At 38.5% G+C, this 23,177-nt stretch overlaps 2 protein-coding genes and 1 long non-coding RNA gene across 9 annotated transcripts in view; 1 reads left to right on the top strand and 2 right to left on the bottom strand.

Moving 5' to 3' along the window:
* Positions 1 to 64: 64 nt before the first annotated feature.
* LOC139964579 (uncharacterized) lies at positions 65 to 8,351 on the bottom strand. Of its 2 annotated transcripts, XR_011792018.1 has the most exons (3): positions 7,675 to 8,351; positions 3,093 to 4,069; positions 65 to 1,293 (listed from the first exon to the last, which is right to left on the bottom strand). XR_011792018.1 is itself a non-coding variant. In XM_071966290.1 (2 exons), exons 1-2 carry the CDS (start codon positions 7,798 to 7,800, stop codon positions 3,533 to 3,535), a joined length of 663 nt encoding a protein of 220 aa, XP_071822391.1. In that variant the 5' UTR covers positions 7,801 to 8,351; the 3' UTR covers positions 65 to 3,532. The 2 variants fall into 2 exon arrangements, 1 of the variants encoding a protein (XP_071822391.1); XM_071966290.1 differs by having other exon boundaries at positions 65 to 4,069.
* Positions 8,352 to 8,506: 155 nt separating this feature from the next.
* The window catches only part of LOC139964577 (uncharacterized), an 83,138-nt gene continuing 68,467 nt past the window's right edge, over positions 8,507 to 23,177 (top strand). For 4 of the 6 annotated variants that reach the window (XM_071966289.1, XM_071966284.1, XM_071966287.1 and 1 more), the window contains exon 1: positions 8,507 to 8,816. Coding sequence is in view for 3 of the 6 variants with exons in the window: in XM_071966284.1 (XP_071822385.1) it covers positions 8,716 to 8,816 (101 nt within the window). In the remaining 3 variants the exon portion in view is untranslated. Of the gene's footprint in view, positions 8,817 to 9,726; positions 9,824 to 19,962; positions 20,190 to 23,177 lie in introns of those variants that run through there. The other 2 variants (XM_071966285.1, XM_071966283.1) reach the window with 2 other exon arrangements.
* On the bottom strand, positions 21,837 to 23,164 carry LOC139964582 (uncharacterized). Its single transcript, XR_011792020.1, has 2 exons — positions 22,736 to 23,164; positions 21,837 to 22,704 (listed from the first exon to the last, which is right to left on the bottom strand). It is a non-coding gene; the product is annotated as an uncharacterized lncRNA (long non-coding RNA).

Below are 23,177 nucleotides of genomic sequence, written 5' to 3'. Positions count from 1 at the left end.
CATATGTATATATATATATATATATATATATATATATATATATATATATATATATAAAATATATATATATATATATATGTATATATATATATATGTATATCATAATTAACCATGATTTAAATGCCAAACAAACACAGAGAAAAATAAAATGTTTTATTTTCTTATCATTTACACTATCATCATAATTCATGTCATAGTACAACGACTGATCCAACCATGATTTATATAGAACGACTGAAATCCCTAACCATGCAAACCTATTATCCAATGTTTAAACTTGATGCAAACCTATTATCCAATGTTTAAACACGATGCAGACCTATTATCCAATGTTTAAACTCGATGCAAACCTATTATCCAATGTTTAAACACGATGCAAACCTATTATCCAATGTTTAAACTCGATGCAAACCTATTATCCAATGTTCATTCATACTTAGTAAAGATTCCTAAATCCTATTGGTCCATTCAAGTCAGCTGACCGTGGTTAATCCTGTGAGTAAAGCACGGTAAAATTACGGGGCATCACTTTAATAAATCTTTGGTTATATGTAACCAAAAATGTTTTGTTTTATGATTTTTTCCCCCACACAAATGGTAGTGTATGAATGAACGGGGTTAATCAACAGTCTAGCATGCGTTACTCACATGATTAATGCACTCCGGGTGTTAATGCTATCGCTGGATGCACTCGGGCTCCGCCCTCGTGCATCGCTTGCATTATCCCCCGATTGTGCATTAATCCTGTGAGTAACGCACGGTAGACCGTTGATTAACCCCTTATTTAAACACGATGCAAACCTATTATCCAATGTTTAAACTCGATGCAAACCTATTATCAAATGGTTAAGTCCAAAGTATAACAGCCCGGGTACGAAATGATTTATTCTCTCAAATTAATTTTGATAAATCGATAAAGAGTTATGTGAATTTCAATCGTTTTATTCAATCTTTACACAGCCGGCAATTAAACAAAACAATGATTATGGTTCGAGTAACAGGTCAAGAGGCCTCTTTCACTAACCTCGACACACCAAACAGGACTTTGTGAAAAAGGCCCCAGATCTGTCCAATATGTCAGCGGCTCTCCTTTGAAGCAGACTACTTTATGAGAAGGCATTTACAAAGGTTGTAATTGGTGGGGATTAAAACCACCCTAAAACGTTACTATAAACTAGCATACTATTCCAAAGGCAGTCACAAGTGAGGATGTGGAACTTCCAGTTAACTGCCGCCTATACGCATGCCTGCATCTGTAGAGGATCACCTGGAGTCTGAAATCTCGGCATTGCTCTGAATAAGGGTCAATTTGAGTTCAGTGTTAAAAACAATTTCTTATCGTGTTCATTATTACCTCATTTGAAAACTGGAGGAGGGAGGGCTTCGGAGGTAAACGAAGGGGGGCTTCGGAGGTAAACGCCTCCAAGGAATGCCCACTTAAACATCGGGATTTTTAAGCTAAACAGATTAAATTGCATAGGTCAATATTCTTATCACAGAAAATCTGATATAATCTTTTCGTTTCGTCGTGAAACCAAGCAAACGGCTGAGAAATTGGGCAAAAGCGAAGACGCATTTGATATCCTGGACATCAAGGTATTAGAAACATTCCTCCATTCGGAAACATGGATCATTTGTCGATCGATTCCTCTCGTGGCTAGATATGTTCGAAAATTTACAAATCACGGAAAATTAGAAAATGCACGTTCCGTCTCTCTATGGGAGATAGCTGTTGTCAAAACTACCTTACTACAAAATTCTGGCAGATACTGAAATGGAACGTTGTTCCAATTGTCATCGGTGCTTCTAGAAAAAGTTACATCAACACAGCGCCACAAAAACTGATAACTACGGAAGCTTAAAAGTGCCATCAACATTAGATAATATCCAAGGGCTGCGGAACCAGGGGGCACGTGCCCCCCCCCCCCCCACTTTTCCTCAGGTTAAAAATGTGCCCTTTTTCTTCATAAAAATTGAGGTGTTTCAAGTTAGCAAGAGGCCAGGGAATCAGAATAAACACTCGGGAAGGGCCGTTTCCGGCCATCTGAGGGGTTTGTTAAACCAAAAATTTTCTTGCACGCTCCGCGCCAACCGATGGTGGCGCTCCGCTCAGATAGTCGTGCAAACAACTTTGCAAATCCTGGCTACGCCGCTGATTTTTTAATGTCTGTGGGTCAAACGCAAAGCTATTTCGAATGGAAAGTTTGTTTAGATATTAACAAGAAATACACCCTAATTCGGAAGATTCTTACATTAGCAACTAGCATGATTTCACCTCAATTTGTCTCAAAAGAAAACTTGTTCCTTGTTTCCCAATTTGCACATTGGATATTGCAGTGCTAGTATGCATATTTTCCTTGGGGGGGGGGGGGGGCGTTGATGGAGTGATGTGTATACGCAAATAAGATAATACAATAAGAGTTATAAAGGGTACTAAATATAAGGCTGCATCAGTCCAATCAAATTTCTGCAAAGTGCCCTTTGATGTTGGTGCCCCCAGATTAAAAGTGCTTCCGCCGCCCTTGATAATATCTTATCAACAATCACAAAAATGTTGGATTGCTCTGTTGCTTCTACTGAGCAATTTAACGTTTTTCTTATTGACAACTTATCAGATCTCGTCAATTCAACATTTTTCTGAAAAATGTTCAATTGTTCACTTCATTCCAACTGAGTAATTGAACAATTTTCTGCCAAATGTTGAATTAAACACTTACAATGTGTCGTCAATTCAACAATTTTCTACAAAATGTTCAATTGACCACTTATCATATCTCGTCAATTTAACATTTTCTGCTAAATGTTCAATTGTTCACTTCATTCCAACTGAGCAATTGAACAATTTTGTGCAATTTTGTATCTGTCTAACTGTCTCAAAATGTCATATAACCAGAGTCGTGTTGATCGATTTGGAGACGGACTTGTAGTGACTAACTGAGCAATGTTTCGAAAAATAACAAAAGCTGCAACTTGTCCTATAATTACCATACAACTGTATGGCTGGGCATGCAAGACCCACAAAAGCCGCATCACTTTTACCTGTAGTGTTTTGGAGAGCATAAATACATGTCAGAAAGAGGAATTACACTTACATAACTCTCGAATGTACCCCGGGGCCTTAGTATGGGTCTCGTAGTGGTGTATCTTGGCTGGGAAAATCCACATACCGCCACTTGCAGGGTCCCCAATATCCAGGGTCCCCAATATCCAGGGGCCTCACTGGTTGGTTTCGTCTTTAGTTTTGAGATAACAGATCACACCTGCAAGTTATCTTTTGCACAAAATTTTAGTCCTAAGTGAAGTTCTTATGAAATGTTGGCGTACAGTAGGAGACATTAATTCAGATCCCGGTGGTGGGTAGATCCCGGAAGAGGGTAGATCCCTGCAGCAGGTAGATCACGGTGATGGGTAGATTTCGGTGGCAGGTAGAACCCAGTGGTGGGTAGATCCCGGTGGCAGGTAGATCCCTGTGGTTGGTAGATCCCGATGGCGGGTAGAACCCGGTGGTGGGTAGATCCCTGCAGCAGGTAGATCACGGTGATGGGTAGATTTCGGTGGCAGGTAGAACCCAGTGGTGGGTAGATCCCGGTGGCAGGTAGATCCCTGTGGTTGGTAGATCCCGATGGCGGGTAGAACCCGGTGGTGGGTAGATCCCGGTGGTGGGTAGATCCCGGTGGTTGGTAGATTTCGGTGGTGGGTAGAACCCGGTGTTGGGTTGATCCAGGTGGTTGGTAGATCCCGGTGATGGGTAGATCCCGGTGGTGGGTAGATCCCGGTGGCGGGTAGATCCCGGTGGTGGGTTAGATACCGGTGGTTGGTAGATTTCAGTGGCAGGTAGAACCCAGTGGTGGGTAGATCCCGGTGGTGGTTGGTAGATCCTGGTGGCGGGTAGATAGAACCCGGTGGTGGGTAGATCCCGGTACTGGGTAGATCCCGGTGGTTGGTAGATTTCGGTGGCAGGAAGAACCCGGTGTTGGGTAGATCCAGGTGGTTGGTAGATCCCGGTGGTGGTTAGAACCCGGTGGTGGGTAGATCCCGGTGGTGGGAAGATCCTGGTGGTGGGTAGATCCTGGTTGTGGGAAGATCCCGGTGGTGGGTAGATCCCGGTGGTGGGTAGATCCCGGTAGTGGGTAAATCCCGGGGTGGGTAGATCCCGGTGGTGGGTAGATCAGAGAGAACAGGCCGTGATCTGACTTTTCATATAGAAATCAATATTGAGCTTCAAATATAAACATGAAATACACATATGTATTTAAAATGGACAGCATTATTGGGAACTAGGCCTCCTTACCCATGAAACGTTTCTCACAGGAGACGAGACATCCCTTCCGGTGCAGGACGGACATTTGCCAACCTTGTGCCCATGCCCTTTCCAACAAAAATTGTACTCTACGGGTATAGTGTCACATGATGCAGACTAGATCATGAATTAGGCTGCACTTGAGGCCAGACACTGAAACCATAGTGACGCCACTGAATTCATATCAGAAGATATAATTAACGCTCTCTCAAAATGTTGAATTTGTTGTACACGGTTATCACTTGGAACCTATAGCCTATGTGTACGGAAGCGTAGAAGGGACATTGCATTGACGCGTTACCAACTTGACAAAACGACAATTATCTGCAAATTGACGAGTTGACGAGATGGTAACGTGACAAAATTCAGAAAATTGACGTTTTGACGAGAAAACGGATCTCGTCAATGCAGCAATTTTCTGCAAATTGACGAGTTGCACACTTACTATCATCTCGACAAGTTGACAAAATTCAGGAAATTGACGTTTTGACGAGATAACGGATCTCGTCAATGCAACAATTTTCTGAATTTTGTCGTTTTGTCGAGATGGTAGTAAGTGTGCAACTCGTCAATTTGCAGAAAATTGCTGCATTGACGAGATCCGTTATCTCGTCAAAACGTCAATTTTCTGAATTTTGTCACGTTACCATCTCGACAACTCGTCAATTTGCAGAAAATTGTTGTTTTGTCAAGTTGGTAACTCGTCAATGCAATGTCCCTTCTACGCTTCCGTATATGTGTACTATTTATTATTCATTCACTTATAGTATATGTATGATATTGCGTCAGTTGCATAGGCCGGATGTCATATTCAGCTTAATCCACTGGGATAGACATAGGGAGCCTTTGGAGATACACACCTGTACTGATTTAACTTTTGGTCACGAGAGGGGGAGTCGGAGCACTTTCACTGGTATCCTGTCTACGCATGTAGTAACAATGAACAGAGACTATATGGAACAGATACAATAATATAGCTTATTGCACTATAACAACAGTCCAAGTGTATAGGCCTTTTTGTTGGTGATCATTCGGTTCTTGAGGCCAGAGTAGCATATCTAAATTAAACAGTATGATTTTTAGTGCATATTGCGCCATCTCTCCGGTTGGCTGTTGTAGAAACTAACTGTCAGTCTTCGCATTGTATATCATTGTGGCCATACCAACAAGAAATATTTGACTTTGTCAGCCAATGCCGTCGCCAAAGTTTACTCGAGGAATGATTACAAACTTGATTGACCAGCAGCTTAGAGTTCGTTAGTATTGGCCCGAAAATATGCCAGCAACTCAGTTAATGGTCACTCAAATGCAAACTGCAACTAACATTTTAAAGCCGCTATCACTTGTAAACTTTGACCCAGTTCGTAATGTCTGTATTAGAAGCAAAATTAATATTACATGAAAGCACATCCCACGACACTGTTCCAATCAAAATAACGAACAATGAAGGCTTAATTGCCTTCTTTTCGCCCCTTTCATTTTAATTTCAAATTTCTTTCCCGTTCTACTTTGCATTCAGGAAAGCAAACTCAAACCTCGACTGAGCACTTAACAACATCCATTCTACGTCAATGCATTCCTTTGCGACGCACTTCAATAACTTATTTTTAACCACTCATGAATAAAACATGACCCGTTATGTCGACCAATGTCTACTTAGTATTGCTCAGACGTCAATAGGATTCTTTGTGAATGAGCAATGGCAAAACGTGAGAACAACCATTCTACTAAACGAACAACCAATCCCGAGAAAGCCGCCATTCATATAGCCTGGAGATAACACGTCGTTAACCCGAAATACGTCCTGTTATTCAGAAACGATCACAGATAATGCCGTCTCGACTAGATCCGAAAATACACGTCTGTTGTAGGATTCGCTTGTTAAGATCCAATGATAGTTTTACCAGAATAAAAGATTTTTTCCCCTAGAGTGGCCAAAAAACAAAGAGAAAGGTAGACCACCACCAACAGGTAATGAATTTTAGACATGACATTTTGCTTGTGCTCAACTGGGTATGATTTGTGTGTTCGCATATTCACGCCAAAATTATACCGTTAAAGAGCTATACCTATCAATGCATTCAATGAAAATTTCGCAAGCAAACGAAAAACGACGGTGGCTTATGACTATGTAAAGAGAAGGAAGAGTTTTGTATGTAAGGTCATCATTATTGACAGGCCCTAATTTTTAGCATGATAAAGCTTGTTTTAAGTACCAAAAGTCACGTCTTTGCAGTCGGTCTTAAAAATGTCCAGTCGGTCTCAAAATCGATCTACTGTACGCCCCCTCGGGAGATAATCTTGAGAGGTTACAAATGGATTTTACTGCCAAATTTGCGGAAATTACCGGCCATATCGAATATGCAATCGTTCAAATGGCCACGGTAGGCTACTGATAAAAATATATGGAGAAAGTCCCATACAAAGTCGTAACGAAGCCAATGCGGCCATCTGGGACCCGGTGATAAGTACCTAAAACTAAACAAGAACACCCATCCACCGAAGCCGGCCCACTGAGAAAAAAAAGGAAAAAAAAATCTCTCCTGATACCACCCACCAGAATGGAACTGTCTCAACAGAGAAAGATAGAGAGTGTTACATCCGGGCGTCTATAAAGGTGCCACAAATAAAGAGAAATTTCTCACGAAAGACCAAACCGTGGTTGGACTTTGACGAATTTAGACTCGCCCTCTGGCGCACATTTAAATTGCTGCACCACTCCTTTCTGCGACACTTCTCCTATTTACAGACAACCTGACAAAGAGAAGGATTTTGACGCTTAACCGGTTAATTGTATTATTGTAAACCCGTTAACCAGCTATTTGAAACCGAAGTAAAATAGCCCTCTGTTTTTATTCGGCTGACGCCCATGGTCGTGTAGCAATCAGGTAATATCGGTTAAATTCAGCGCTTTATGTTCCTACGCCTGTCTTAGTCTGAACATGGAGGTCTGTTTTTACCTCTATGGTATGAAGTACCTTGTCATAACATTGGACATACGATGACATTGTTTTATGACACATTTAAGTTCTTACGTTATTAGTACGTCTAATGTGGAGCAGATAATATGTAATAATGGAATTGTCATTCTTGGACACGACATGTAGGCCTATAGTTTTACTATTATGTTTACACCGGTTGCGCAATGGCGGAATAATGCGTTATGTAAGAAGCTATTCAAAATACATACTTAAATTAACACTCTAATAAAAACTTGTGCAGCCTCTCAATGTTGAATTATTGCAGCCGGGTACTGACTACTGAGACAGCGATTCGTATACTGCTTTGTCGAGAAAATGTCTTATGCGCAATCATTGACCTTGATCCACGTAGGCAATTACAAAACCTGATAAATAGTACAATATAAAACTTACATTTCTAAGTATGTGCTCTTTGGCTAACAAAAAGAGACGATATCCGGTTGCAGTCATATTCTTTCCAGATGTCGCTCCATTAATCCCATGATCTGAAGGCCTTCTGATGAACACGATATCATTCATTTATCCATCAATCTGAACCAAATGAAACTATATTTTCCTCTCCTTTATGGAAATAGGGCGGGAGTATAGAGAGAAGGGGAAGTGCAGGGGTGAGGGGTGGGTCTATACTGTTAGAAAAATGCAACATAAGGGACCGCGGTAGGGGTTCAGCCAGTTAAACTATTGAAATTTTGATCAAAAGTTGATAACCTTCCCTTTCATCCTACTCCATGCTGTTGAAAAGATTTGTCAAGATCACTGCCACCATTCTAGTTCAAATTTTGTTCAGAGATCTGCTAAAAATAATCATGGTGCGATGAGCCCTATGATTTACCGTTTTAAACGGAGATAAACTTCTATTATTCCACGCTTTGTAGGATTTTCGCGTTTTCATGACTGTAATCAAGTTTTACCTACCTGTTGTTAAAACTTAAACTCAACTTTTCACTTTAACTTAGATGTGAATTCATAACCAGCTGCCTACGTTTCCTATTATATTTTAGTCACATCAATTGCTTCTGTAATCACTGATTTGTTTTCGTAACAATGATTTGCCCGAGTACGAATATTACACGCTTAGACAATGGGCGACCTCATCCAATGGCGGCTAAGGCTGTTCTATGCTGGCACATTATCTGTGAGAGGCAAGTACGCGGTTTCCGGGAAGTCGGTCTTTTCCTGTCCGCATGAATCACACTACATGTTTGCTTCTGCTACGTAGAAATCAGACAACAGAAAACACAAGAACTTGTAATAATGGGGTCAAGTTTCTACGAAATATCGGAACGGGGTTTATTCTCCATAAAAAATTCCATGTTCTAGTTAAACAAGGGCAACCGAAATTTCCTGAATTGGTTCGCATGTTCGGAAGAATTTTGACAGCCTTTTTGTGTTGCTACTCTAAACTTTTTTCTCAATGGTTTTCCAAGATATATCATGAGCGACTTGGAAAATGGAGAATACCAAGAAGGATCCTGCATTAAACACGAATCTATCGATGAGAATATGCCAGATGAAATTGCCGTAAAAGTTCGTTGGTAAGAGAACTATTGGACACTTAACATAGACATTATATGCTAGAGAGATCTATTTGTTAAATCTAAAACAACGTTAGGCTTGGTCAATAATATCAGATGAATTTCATCACTCGTGTCGTACGGTACACTACCTGCTAGCCAATACAGGCGTTATCCCGTACACTTGTGTAGGCCTAGCCTAGGCCTAACTCAGTACTAGTACAAGTAGTACTAACGTTAAACCTACATTACAATATTTACAGCCTGACTATAGCGTATATATGCTAGTCTTGGATTTTAGGGTTACGCATTATGTGTAGTGTACTGTTTATTGCAATCTGTTAGAAATTTCATGATTGTATCAAACGTAGGCACAATGCGACTCACATGAAGTGCGATAGTTTCTCAATGCCTTTTGCACGAAACTAAAGACAGAAAACAGTGGAAGTTTGCAAAGTATAGAGCACCAACTGCCAACCCTTCATTAGGCTAATTTGTTTTGTTCTAGTTGCATCCATGTTACTGTTACTGTTAGGCCTCTTTGTGGAAAATTGTGTCAAGTGTAAAGAATTGAGAAATATTCTCAAACTGTTCTTTCAAAATGCTGTAGGACCACATTTTAACTCCCTGAAGGTATAATTTTATTAACTTTGCCATCATCACAATATGTACCAACATGATAAGAGAAACTTCCTGCTTAGGCCCACAGAAATTGTCCATTTTTTTATCAGATATTTGTTAAAATATACTCTTGAATTGATAAAACTTTCAGTGTCAAAGTCTTTTGTATGCCATAGTTCACCCCACCCTTCCACTATGCTACTACAGCAGGCCATCAGAATTGGGGCAAAAAATACATTAATAACTTTATCAAAACAAAGATCATTCATTGCTGGCTGAAACAGAAACATTGACCTGTTTTTACCTGCAGTTGGTGCAAACTACGTAGCTGATGTTTAGAAGCGAACAGGAAAGTCTGATTTGGAGCAAACTGGCAATGGGGCAAAACGAATGTTAGGCTTATGAATGTGAGTCTTCACTCTTAGGCCTACGGCAAAATATATGCAAAGTATGTAACCTATAATACAATACTACTTTTGCTGGCTTAGGGACAAAATCTGCAGTGTTCTCTGCAAATTGTCTATGCTAAACACGTTCAAGAGTAAATATTTTCATATATTTTGAGGTATTATTTGTTAGGAAACTGTAGGTATTGCCTTATTTTGTCTTAGCATTCCGTTTAGCTTTGTTTACTAGCCGAGGCTAGAATAGGCTAGCCCAGTATATAATACTAATAATTAATAATTTTAATTTTTAGGTTTACAGTCTTGTTCAGGGCCAAGGCCTTCTCACACGACTTTACAACTTAACCCTGGTCATTGGTAACTTGTCACACCTACACACCAAAGTGTACACAATTCAATCAATCTCTCCTGGGGCACCACAGTGCACCACAACCACATGTCCCCCGGGGGACTTTCCATAGGGTGCAGCCGCAAACCGGCGCACACAACTATATTTACAAGTTACCCCATTTATACACCTGGGTGAAGAGAGGCAATGGAGATAACTGTGGAGATAAAGCGCCTTGCCCAAGGACCCAACGTAATGATCTGGCCAGGGCTCGAACCTGTAATCCTTAGATCACAAGTCCACTGCCTTAACCACTTGACCACAACGCCCTCACATACTACTCAAATTCATCAAAAAGTTACAATATTTTGTGACTTAAATTGGGTCTAGCCTAAGCTAGAGTAGGCTTGTACTTGTTGGCTAGTCCTGACTATTATTGTTAGTTGTTCCTGAAGATGTTTGAATGCAGTCAATTGCAAATATGGTAGTGAAGGGTGATAATGGGAAGTCCCATTTTTAGCTCATACCAGCATGCTGGTGTGAGCTATTGTTACAGTGCGGCGTCTATCACTCTATCCGTCAACAATTGGTAAAACCGCTCCCATTCGCACAGTGTTTGATGGAATTTCAAAAAATTGGACACAAGGACCATTGGGTATAGGGCCATCAGAGATGGTCCGAAATTTGGGGTCAAAGGTCACCTGTGGGCCGTAATGGGCCATTTTGTGTAAATACGCAAAATGCTCCTTCTCCTACAGATTCCATGGTACAATGTTGAGGGTTTGTCACGATAGTACTATGGAAGTTTTACCTTCAGGGTGTTCATGAATTTGAGATCAAAGATCAACTACCTGTAGGGGTCTTTTGTGGCCGGGGCCACGGCCCTATATTTTCAAATTGCTTCGGTTTGTACAGTGTATGGCCATTTATAATGAAACTTGGTCACAACGTTCCTCGGGATGAGGGTTACGAGGGGTGTTCGGAAAATTGAGGTCAAATGTCATTTAGGGGGTCATCGGGGGTCATTCTTTGTAATATTTTCAAATATCTCAATCTCCTCAAGATTTTGATGGATCATATTCAAAGTTGAACTGATGATTGTTGGATTGTGTATGAATAAGGTGATGCCTAATAATTTTTGGTCAAAAGTTAATTAATTACAATTAATCCCCCAAAAATCTGAGCCTTCACCTTTTGCCAAAGCTCCTTTAATTTGTCTCCCAGTCTCTGCAGTGTTTCTTTACATTTGTGGTTAAGCTCTGCAGAGGCTGTAAGTGGAATTAAAGCAGTATTGGGAGTTGTTATTAACTGTTGAACTGTAAGCATGAGAGCCCTATAGCCAATCAGCACTTGCCGATTCTTAGAAGTCTTTGAGCCTGAGGTATGTAGGCAGCCAGCCAAAATTTTGGGAAGGAGTGCTTGTGAAGTTATGTCTGCTCAGGTAGAGGGGAGAAAGTTTAATTGGGTAGGTCAGTGGTATTGTTTGAGAGAGTGGGTTAAATAGGATTTAAAGGGGGAAAATAGGAATTATAGCCAGTGGTGTGGCCAGGATTCTGCTAACGGAGGGGGGGGGGTTATCCCTCATGGGCCCAAAATTGGTGGAATCTGAAAAATGGCCTGAAATTTGGTGGGCCATAAAGTTTTGTGGGCCCTACATTTTTAAGCTCGAAAAGGTATAAGCTTCTGCACCATTGGTGCTCTAGTTCACCTGTTGCATTTGTGGTGTGTTTCATTTTCGGTTTTGAGCTAGGATTAGTTGTAGAAATTGTGGCATGACGTTCCTGAAAACTTGACCCCTACTACTAGTGTTCGACCGATTATATGATAATCGGTTCTTACTGATTAGTGATTAGTTCCTGTGACAATCGGGCCGATGCCGATTACTGATTATTTCATCGTTTTTGTGGAACTGGCCTGATGTATGATTTAGTATTATGCATGATTACCAACTTCTAGGCCAATACAATCAAAGATATAAATGAACAACTTAACGTTTAACAGTTTAGATTAATGGAACAAATAAAGAATACTGTAATACATACATGGGGTGCTGTATGTTCATGAGTCGCAGTATTGCAATCCTGCCACAACACAGTAAATGACAGTGCTGTACAGTCTACAGAAGGGTGAAAATAGTAGCCACTAGCCATTGGCTACGAAATTAAAAAAAAAGTTTAGAGACAGCTTTTACCAACTGGTTTGATAACCATTATCATTGTTGCAATTCCAACGTAAATAAAGTGAAAAGTATATCATACAGAAATCAAAAATTTGTTATTTCGTAATCTGATATCGAAATATATAGTCTGATATGAACAATAAAACAATCACGAACGTTTGCTTCAAGTTTCCAATGATTAACATTTGCGAGTGAACCCTACCGATCGAACGCTGTTTCAAAAGATCATACTCAGTAATTGACTTAACAAGGTGTGGGAGAAACCACACACTTAACAGGGATGTAAGTCTTCCGTATTTTTACGGAAATCCGTTTCTTTTTAATTCCAATAAAGTTCCACAAAATTGTTCGAATATCAAAGACACAACGCGGCAAAAATGCCTGGCCCGTTGCAGCAAGCTAAGTTCAACTTTCACTCATCGATCAATCAAAATACCATTCCTGTTTCGCATCATCACATTGCACTGTACAACATTGTGCCATGTGAATATCCTTGCGTACGTGCGAACTTCAAATCGCCATAGCTCATTTCTGTCGTTGAAAAACCTTGCCTAATTCACGTTGATTGGACTGCTAATTGATATCTTCGTAACTGCTGGTGCTCGACATAACTTTCGGAATTAACGCTTGTGATATTTGTGAGCGGCGGAAATCTACGGGATACGCATATGAAAGTCGATATTTGTGATCGCATTCGAATGTGAGACTGTTTTTATTCCGTAGTTCGCTGCGACGTATTCCTAACTTTGAGCTAGCCTAACATAACGATAGTGTGTAAGTAGTAAGAACTAGGGGTAAGATGTGTTAGCGCTAATACTTCTGAGCTAGCCTAACATAACGATAGTGTGTAAGTAGTCAAAGCTAGGAGTAGGATGTGTTAGGACGGCATTCACCCGGGGTCTCCGAATAGTTTTCCGGTTTTTTTTTTTTTGGCTGCACTTACATCCCTGACTTAAGTCCCTTTGACTTTGTCGCGCATGTCGCTGGAAATCAGACTACATGCGGTCAGGGAAACCAAAAAAATTCAGGTTTTTCACAAAAATATGCGTAACAAGAATGTTTGCCTAATCACAAAATACTGTAATGCAGTAGAACTATTTTTAGGAGTATTTGGCGCCTTGATTTCATCATTTGATCGCATTTGTAAAATCTTGGGCGCATTTTCAAACTGAACAGTTATGAAGCTCAACCGTTCTCTAGCCCGTCTAGCCTTATGTACATAGAACTCACAATGAGCAAAGCCTAATGTTATCGTTTTCAGTTTTCCAGTTTTCACGTACGGTCAAAGTGGTGCAAATTGTTTTGGTTTTATGCAGACAATAAATCTTTCTTATCAATCTTTAAACACGGATAACAGGAGGTTTTGTTAGATGCAAGAAGCGAAATGAAAAAATAATAATTACGTCGTCCCCCTAAGCTTATCGCGGGTATACTGTATGATGTTAACTGCCAAAACTGGATAGTATATTGAACAGCATTAGTACAAACTCGTGTGAGGGACTTGCGATACTGTTACATGGTAGGTTAGCGCACCTTCCCCAGCTTTGAATAGCGTTGAATCGAATGATCTACATTCTTCTCCTGTGGTTGTGGTGAATCAAAAACGTGGAAAAAACAATCCTTTATATGGAACGTAAATTGGTTCCACATAATCGGTAGTGCAATGGATTTTGTCGATGCCAATTATTTACCGATTGTCTGATAATCGGCCCGATGCTGATTATTTAACCGATCATTTGTCAAACACTACTACTACCTAAAATGGTAGAATGCCAGTAGTTGTATCTATGATGTGAAATAGGCTATTGCTATGGACAGCGTAGTGCATGATCAACGTTATGGAAATGTCTCAAGATTATGACATTTACGTACATGTACTAATATATTAAAGAAATTGGCAAGATAAAATTCCAAAATGGCCGCAAAGTTTAACCAGAATGCAAAGCATTCATACTTGCGAATGTGAAATAATGTCATATAAATTCACCGTTGAAAGTTTGAATTCTTGTTTAATTGCAGACAAACTTGAACAAAGTTTTTGTAACAAATAATGATAACAAATTTCAATAGATTCTCAGATAATATTGCATCATCTAAATATTGTTCTTTAGAATATTGCAGATAACTATTCCATATTCCCTAATAAACTAGAACATATTAGGCAATTGCTTCAAATTTGCGTAATACAGTTAGTCTCACTCGATACATTGCATGTTGTTTGCTCTCTTTGTTATCCAAGTTGGGCAACATTGTTTAGCAAATTTAGTTGACAACGCATTTGAAAAGCTGGACACCCAACAATGCATGTTTAGTATACATTGAGAAACAATGCCAGTTGTGAAAAGTAATGCATTGTAACATTTGTCTGTGAAATTGACAATGGATATTTGTTCTGAATCATAGCCTTAGGAAAGAATGTTAACTTTATGCTGGTCATTCTGATCATAAACTGTCAAGTTGGATTACCTACCATACACAGTGCCTTCCCTTCTACGCATATTTATGTATTTATAAATCATCACAGCATTTGGGGCATCACTATTTACCATATATACAAAGCCATGCAACTGGCCATTGTCGTTCCTTGAACTGAGTGCGAAAGTAATGCACATCCGAAGCTTGACTGGATGAAATCAATTATACGTAGCAGCCATGTTCGCCCAAGGAGTAGCTTAAATACTCTCTTAAAACATGTTTATAAAATGTTACAGTACTGTATGTGCACAAGTAATGCACCTCTTTCGAGTGCTATGTCTTAATAAAACCTAATTTAAATTAATTAGCTTGGAAAGAAGTTTGATCTGTAATTGGATATTAACATTGATTTTCCTATTCATTATCTGTGCATTGCAGGGAGGATAATAACTACCAGAAACAGAAACAAGTAAACTTGCATATATTAACTGTGTGTACCAGATGCTCAATGAAATTAAAAATATTAGCTCATGATATTACTGTTTTATTCATTCATTCATATTTACCTAGATGCACAAAGTGCACAAATTGTACTTGGGGATTCTAACAACTGCGTAATAAACGGCCATAGTGAGGCTGAAATGTAAAACTGGTGTACTTTGCTACTCGCACATAAAAATGTGCAAAACATTTGAATGACTATTTTAATAGCAATGGAATACCTGTGTGCATGGTTTTTTAAATTTTTTTTATGACAATCTTAGGGTAAATTTACAAGTGTCATGATGACATAAACTGAGTATATGGCAGATTTCACTAAATTTAACACTCTTCTTCCATGCAACGTATAGTGTTTTGCCAATTTGTAGATCAACATTTCTTTGCAGTTAACATATATTTCCTATTAAATGTTTGTACAAAAGTTTCAAGTATGTAAACATACTGTTGTGTATTGAAAATCATAAAATGGGATTAATAAATAATAAACAATTGATTGAAATAAAAAGATACTATCTTCAGAATTTTGTTATTTACTTTTTGAAACAAATGAAGAAAGTGCCAACTCTGGTACTTTCCATATGGATAAGGTTTCTTTGAATGCCACTAAGACCTGCATAGTTGGGATTGTTTAGTAAGTTAGGTAATGTTCATGACAGTTCTAAATGACACAAAACAAGTCATAATAGTGTTATATAAAAGCTTCATGGTAAAATGTATGTAAGATGTGTAGAGTAATTTTGAATTGGGTTAATTGTGCCACAGTGAGATAATTCTCCAGGATTTGGTGCAGAAAACAGACGCAGTAGAACATTTTGGGAGTGTTAATAAAGAACTCATGACGTTTTTTGAAGATACATATTTCTTTTCCGGTGTTGTGGGCAGTCTTGTTTCAAAGTAGTCGCTATGATTTTTAGGTCACTACCAACTCCAACAATGTCTGTTCCTTTATGCATTCCTGTTTCATCAATCTTCTTCAGAAACGTGTTCTGTACACACAAAGAACTCCATGTTCTTGATGCCATAAAATAGTCATGACAGTGTAAGTTATGTCCCTTCATCATTATTGAACAGCCAGTGAATTGATTTGATTGCATTTCAATTAGTCACATCTGGTCCCAGCACATTCCTTCTGGAGACTCTAATTTCCTATTGAGACAGCGATCTTCCTTATTAGATTATTATACTCATATTGTAGCCATGTATTAGCAGGATTAGTAAACAATTTACTATATCACTTATTTTAATATCTGTGCATTGTTTTGTAACAACCCTTTGCTTGATCTGATTGCTCATATAATATCTTCAACAACTGTTTAATTAAGCCACTCATGACGTGTGCAGGAAATATGGTTTCCAGTCTTATATCAATATTTGATTTCGTCTGTTCTGTGTATATGCTTTGATCAGTAGTCTGTCTGTTCATGTGTTGGGTAGTATTTGCCTGCTCAGCTGGTGATGGTTTGTCTTTCAGTCCAATCAGAGTCATTTAGATCCCTACAAGCCAAAATTGCATATGTTTTGCAGTAAATTTACAGTGTCGATCCTGTGTACAAACATTGATACTACATTCAAACTTATGGTTGATTATTGCGTTCTCCTTTTGATGAGTTAGTCCTCTATCATATCAATTCCTTGGCACAACTCCTTGTGCAACACGCAGTCAACTTGAAACTGTGTCATCTTAAACCTATACACTTACCACAGGACACAAGTTTCTTTTGCAGAAATCGATTGGGTGGCAAAGATACATGCTTTGGAAAGTTGGAGTCCACACACTCCACTGAACATGCATGGTAAATGAAACTTTAACACAGCACAATGCTAGTGTAGCATTGTGAGAACCTGTACTTTTTTAATATTTGCTGACAAACTGCTTTAGTGTTGTTTTTGATAGGTTAGGCCAATTTTCAAAAGCAGATTATGTGTAGTGCTAGCTTGTAGTCGAGTAATCGCAACTTAAGTTTTGAGTGCGAATAATTGATCTTCTAAAGTGTAATTGCGACTACTGGCAATTAATTGATTATAACTACCAGAACTAGGCACTGCTGACAATGTCAGTCCCAGTTCATAGATATTTCTGCCTCAATGTATTTGTTAGGACATTCAACAACTTCATTGCAAATAGCTCACTCAGGAACCAACTTCGCATCTCAATCCTCTTCTCATGCCTATCCCCCAAAAATGTACTGCATCAATAAATACGACATGTGAGCAGGTGAATGACTCGTAGAGCTTAAAAAAAATTTCTGTGGATGTGTACGGACGACTGTTCAATTTTGAAGCAGGCTCACAGAACACAATGCATGAATCGTTACATTTGGTCTTGAGTAAAACCTTAATTAAAACAGAGGCAAACCAGATTTAAATATATCTATAACCAATGGTATTAGAAGTATATTTTAACAACACCGTTAATCAAAAGTATTACTTGGTTTTGTGTATATTTTATATACACCACACTGATTAGTGAACTCTCCTTGGATACTTTACCCTCAACCAGGAGAGCTAGGCTGATGAAAACTTCTTACTTTTTCTAAAGAAAGATACATTTTTATGATTCCATAAAGAACTGCTACATGATGTAACGATATAGGCTTTGAATGGACCTCATTTCATAACTGTTTGTTGTGTACCATTTCAAATGTAACATAACATTGTGTGCAGTATGTATGGAAACTAACTCACAATGCACAGCGTACATGTCTCTTGCCAATTGGAGATGACAAATCCGACGTTTTTCTTACAAGGCTTTCAGTTGGATGGCATGGGGTCCGATTGAAATAAATACTGGTTATGCAATTTTTACCTTGTCTAGTATGGAGTATCCATGATGGCAATGTTCTTTTTCAGTATAACCAGTCCCATTTGGCCTGTTTTCATCAAGAGTGATTGATTGCTTCTGAGAATTATCATGGATCAGTGAAATTTTGTCAAGTCTGATCCTTGTTGTCAAAATAAAACATTAAAGAGTATTTGACATTGAAAATGTTGTAATCTGGTACTGTCATAATCTACCAGTAAAAGAAAGGTAAAGTATCTAGATGTAGGTTTAACTCTCATTTTGGTCGACACTAAGATATGATAAGCAATGAAGCGTGAGCTTCGTCAAATGTATTTCAAATGGGATACAAAATAAAAATACAAGATAAAAAATGATTAAACAGTATCTCCCTAATACCAAGCAGCCAAATGGTATTATTTAACACATACTGTATGTACATGTCTCTACTTTTTTTCAAAAGAATAAACTGTTTTGATTCTTAAATTAATGGAATGTATGTGGTGGTGATGCTATGTGTATATATAGTTGTGTATATCATACAGCTGAACATGATCACTCAAATATGGCAGTACTCATGTTGAACCTTTAAGTTAAATACGTGAGTCCATTTTAGTGAGTACAGGGTTCAACATAATTTTGAAAACAGGCACAATGCATGTGTAGTAGGTGGGCAAAACATGAGGGGAACCAAAGGCCCAAGTTGAGGTGCCTGACAGTGCAAATTTCATCTGTGAATAGGCACTGACATGGCAGCTTGATCTTCACATTTATTGTATATATAGGTACAGTATACATACATTACTTAGCCCTTTAATTGCATTAGGACTTTGTGCAGTTTACAAGGATTCGCTGATGATTAGGTGAAAGTTGCAATAAAATATACAACATGCAACCCCACTTTTCTCCTCAAATGTGTTTTTTACAAGTTTGAAATGTTGGATATGCAATGTTCACATTGTTCACATATATGCTTCTAAAGGTAATAATAATGTCCATCTCATGAATTTATCATTTGAATGCAGTTTCTTATTGTGGGGTAAAGAATGTCAACTTGTATCTAAATTAAGTGATAAGTGAAGCTGAAATAATGATATGCTAATCAGTGATAATCAGTCCTCTATTTGATTAGCATTTTGCACTTCATGTTGTAGATTGCAATGCATACATTTGCTTAAAATTATGTAAAAGAGCATAATAAAATCTAAATCTGCTTCAAACGATTCTTTTTGTGTGTGTGCTGAATTTAAATTTGTTTTCAAGAATTGTTATCACATGTCTCCATTGCAAGATAATGTGCTCGCAAAAATTCGCTATGACTCTGCTTCGACTCTTCCTAGATCCAGCCAATGGTTGACACATGCAAAATCAAAGTTTGGAAAAGCAGCTGTCACTCATACGCAACTATGTTTTCAGTGATAATATGAAAATTCTTTGCCAAACAATGATTTATCAAAGGACAACATATAGCCTACATTTATTATAAAAATAATCAGATTGGACTCATTCTCCAAAGTATAGCCCATTTCATGTAGGAAATACCGCAACGATGAATCACAAAAAGTGTTGACAACCCCTTGTGTATTGTTTGTCTGAGACAATTTTTCCCTCACCGTGTATACCACTGTTAGGGTTTACACCAAAATGAAGCCTGACCACCTTGGCAGTTACATGCTATGAGTGATTGAAAGTTTGAAATGTTTTTTCCTTTTTACCCAAATAGAAAATAGCAATAGAAGTGGTTTTGATTCTTATCATGTCAGCTTTGTGTCACTAATTCTTGGTTTTAATGGAGCCTGAACTTGGAATATGAAGGTTGCAAAAGTTACATGGACTGTAGTGAATTTGTGCTGTTATATATGTATATACAGCAGGGGATTTCATGTGTTCATAACAGGTAGGCATACTCTAGTTTGACATTGATATTCGTTCTTTGACAGGTAACAACGAAACATTTTGCCTTTCATGGGAGTCAACTATAGCTTAGGCTGGCAGTGCTTATACCAGGGGTGGGCAACCTACGGCCTGCGGGCCACATGCAGCCCGCCAGTGATTTATTTGCGGCCTGTGAGATGTCTCAAGAAAAAGAAAAAAATCAATCTATCTTACATCATCACAAAAAACGAGCTAACTGCTTAGAATTTATCGGCAATAATTATGCTGTCAGGTAGGCTTATTATGCCCATTATTTATCAACTGTACTGTATTGACATTATGTTTTTGTGAATACAGATTAAGTACACAGACCTATTGCTTGAAAGTCCTCGGAATCAAAGGTTTGAAATCAACAGCAGGTCATTGGTTAGGTGCGGCCCAGTCAATTTTTCACCCCTTATATCTGGCCCATTCATTCCAAAGGTTGCCCACCCCTGGCTTATACAATATTAAAAGGGCATGACCACTAGCCGTCAGTTTTTTAGAGCCCTGTAAGTATAAGAACACTAAATAATAAGTACTTAGCAAACCCCAGTACTGGTCTGAGTAGGATCATGGTTGTTTAATATTGAGCAACTCTTACTTTGTTGATGTTCTGTCAGAAGTCAATAGAGAATACTTTTCTCATCCTGGCATAAAGCAGAATTTAAACAAATTGTCTGGTGGAAGATTTTGATACATTGTCCTTGTAGTTATTATTTTTCTCTTTCTAACCATGTAAAAATTGTCCCCATTCGACATTTTCTTCTTGTAGAAATCTGGTTTTCAAATTCACCAGTTTCTCACCAAAAGTACCGTTTGTTCGAACGCATCAATTTTGTGATTGACGTAGTGCAGGCAAATAGGCAAAACAGGCGACTTGAAGTTAGCACTCCCATTTCTGCAGCGAATACACTCTCACGTGTACACGCACAGGTGATTGCCTACTATATATAAAGTACATATCGCGAACGTATATAGCCTACTGTACCATGCCCAGTTGGTATAGGTATAGCGTTGCACATAATATACTCTCACACTCAAACCACAGTTCATAAACTGTTCTTTGAAATCGCTGAAATAAAATTCACGGATCAAAATTTACAGTAAAGGAAACTTGAAAAGTATTCGGAACACCGAAAGATGAAACTTGGCAGAATCGATGGCAGAGCAGAATGTAGTACCGAGAAGCTAAGGATTTGCAGAACTGTCCGATTGTAAACGTTAGAGTAGCCTACATGCAAATATTTTTCGCATTGGAGCTGGATAGCGCGATGTATAAACAACTAAGAGTCTGCTGCGAAAACTTATCTTATGTTACACAAAGACCACAAAACCACCGATATACTACATGTATGGCGGCTTAAGGAGTTTTTGAAAACATACCTAATTTATAAGAAATTTCACCAAAAATTAAGGAAGAAATTAATCTGTATACAAACGCGATTTTTGTTGTGATTACTGTAGGTACTGTACGGAGGGTGGGTAATCTGCATTAGCGTAGATGATGTCACATTCTGTACTGTTCAAATCATATTGGAAATGTCCATCCTTAACGATTAAAAAATCGTTTCTCTGTCAAACGCAACATTAGCGTTCTCATAGTTTGACAACATGTTTGGAAAATTATTTATCATTTTTTAAGGTAACTTCTTTGGGCCAACAGACAATCCTTTTAACATTCATTGTTTGTTCCTCTCAGATTTTAATTTGGATATCCGATAAATTTGACACTTACACAATAAGTCACTGTAATTCCTTTCAGTTAAAGATAACATGATAAAAATCAGCAATAAACATACATACAAAACTACACAATACGCATGCATCTTGATACACATGCACTGTTTAGGTTTGGAGACCGTGCATACTGTTTTAGTGGGTTCATACATGTATGAAATGTGAGTCAGAAAGGCTTTGTACATCAATATGTACTGTGCACAGATTGTTTCTAAGCCAAGATTTGGACAAGTTCTTTTATTGGGGATGAGGTATGATATTAGTTGACCAGAGGGATCTCACATGTCAACTGACCTAAAAGATCAATCACATCACCATGGACAAATCTTCTTTGGATCACTGTGACTAGGTTTAGATCATCTTCAGTTCACTGTGACTAGGTTTAGATCACACCATAAAAAAAGAAGTAGCCTGAATCACATCACCATTGACCCATCATGTTCAGTTCACTGTGACTAGCTTTAGATCACACCACAAAAAAAGAAAAAAAAGAAGTAGCCTGAATCACATCACCATGGACCCATCATGTTCAGTTCACTGTGACTAGCTTTAGATCACACCACAAAAAAAAGAAAAAAGGAAGTAGCTTGAATCACATCACCATGGACCCATCATGTTCAGTTCACTGTGACTAGGTTTAGATCATCTTCAGTTCACTGTGACTAGCTTTAGATCACACCACAAAAAAAAGAAAAAAGGAAGTAGCTTGAATCACATCACCATGGACCCATCATGTTCAGTTCACTGTGACTAGCTTTAGATCACACCACAAAAAAAAGAAAAAAGGAAGTAGCTTGAATCACATCACCATGGACCCATCATGTTCAGTTCACTGTGACTAGCTTTAGATCACACCACAAAAAAAAGAAAAAAGGAAGTAGCTTGAATCACATCACCATGGACCCATCATGTTCAGTTCACTGTGACTAGCTTTAGATCACACCACAAAAAAAGAAAAAAAGAAGTAGCCTGAATCACATCACCATGGACCCATCATGTTCAGTTCACTGTGACTAGCTTTAGATCATCTTCAGTTCACTGTGACTAGGTTTAGATCACACCACAAAAAAAAGAAAAAAAGAAGTAGCCTGAATCACATCACCATGGACCCATCATGTTCAGTTCACTGTGACTAGGTTTAGATCACACCATAAAAAAAGAAGTAGCCTGAATCACATCACCATTGACCCATCATGTTCAGTTCACTGTGACTACCTTTAGATCACACCACAAAAAAAGAAAAAAAAGAAGTAGCCTGAATCACATCACCATGGACCCATCATGTTCAGTTCACTGTGACTAGCTTTAGATCATCTTCAGTTCACTGTGACTAGGTTTAGATCACACCACTAAAAAAGAAAAAAAGAAGTAGCCTGAATCACATCACCATGGACCCATCATGTTCAGTTCACTGTGACTAGGTTTAGATCACACCACTAAAAAAGAAAAAAAGAAGTAGCTTGAATCACATCACCATTGACCCATCATGTTCAGTTCACTG

Source organism: Apostichopus japonicus, chromosome 23 (assembly GCF_037975245.1).
Source record: "Apostichopus japonicus isolate 1M-3 chromosome 23, ASM3797524v1, whole genome shotgun sequence".
In the NCBI taxonomy this organism is placed as follows: Eukaryota; Metazoa; Echinodermata; class Holothuroidea; order Aspidochirotida; family Stichopodidae; genus Apostichopus; species Apostichopus japonicus.
The sequence above is the reverse complement of the archived record's forward strand: the minus strand, read 5'-3'. Positions and strand labels throughout refer to the sequence as shown.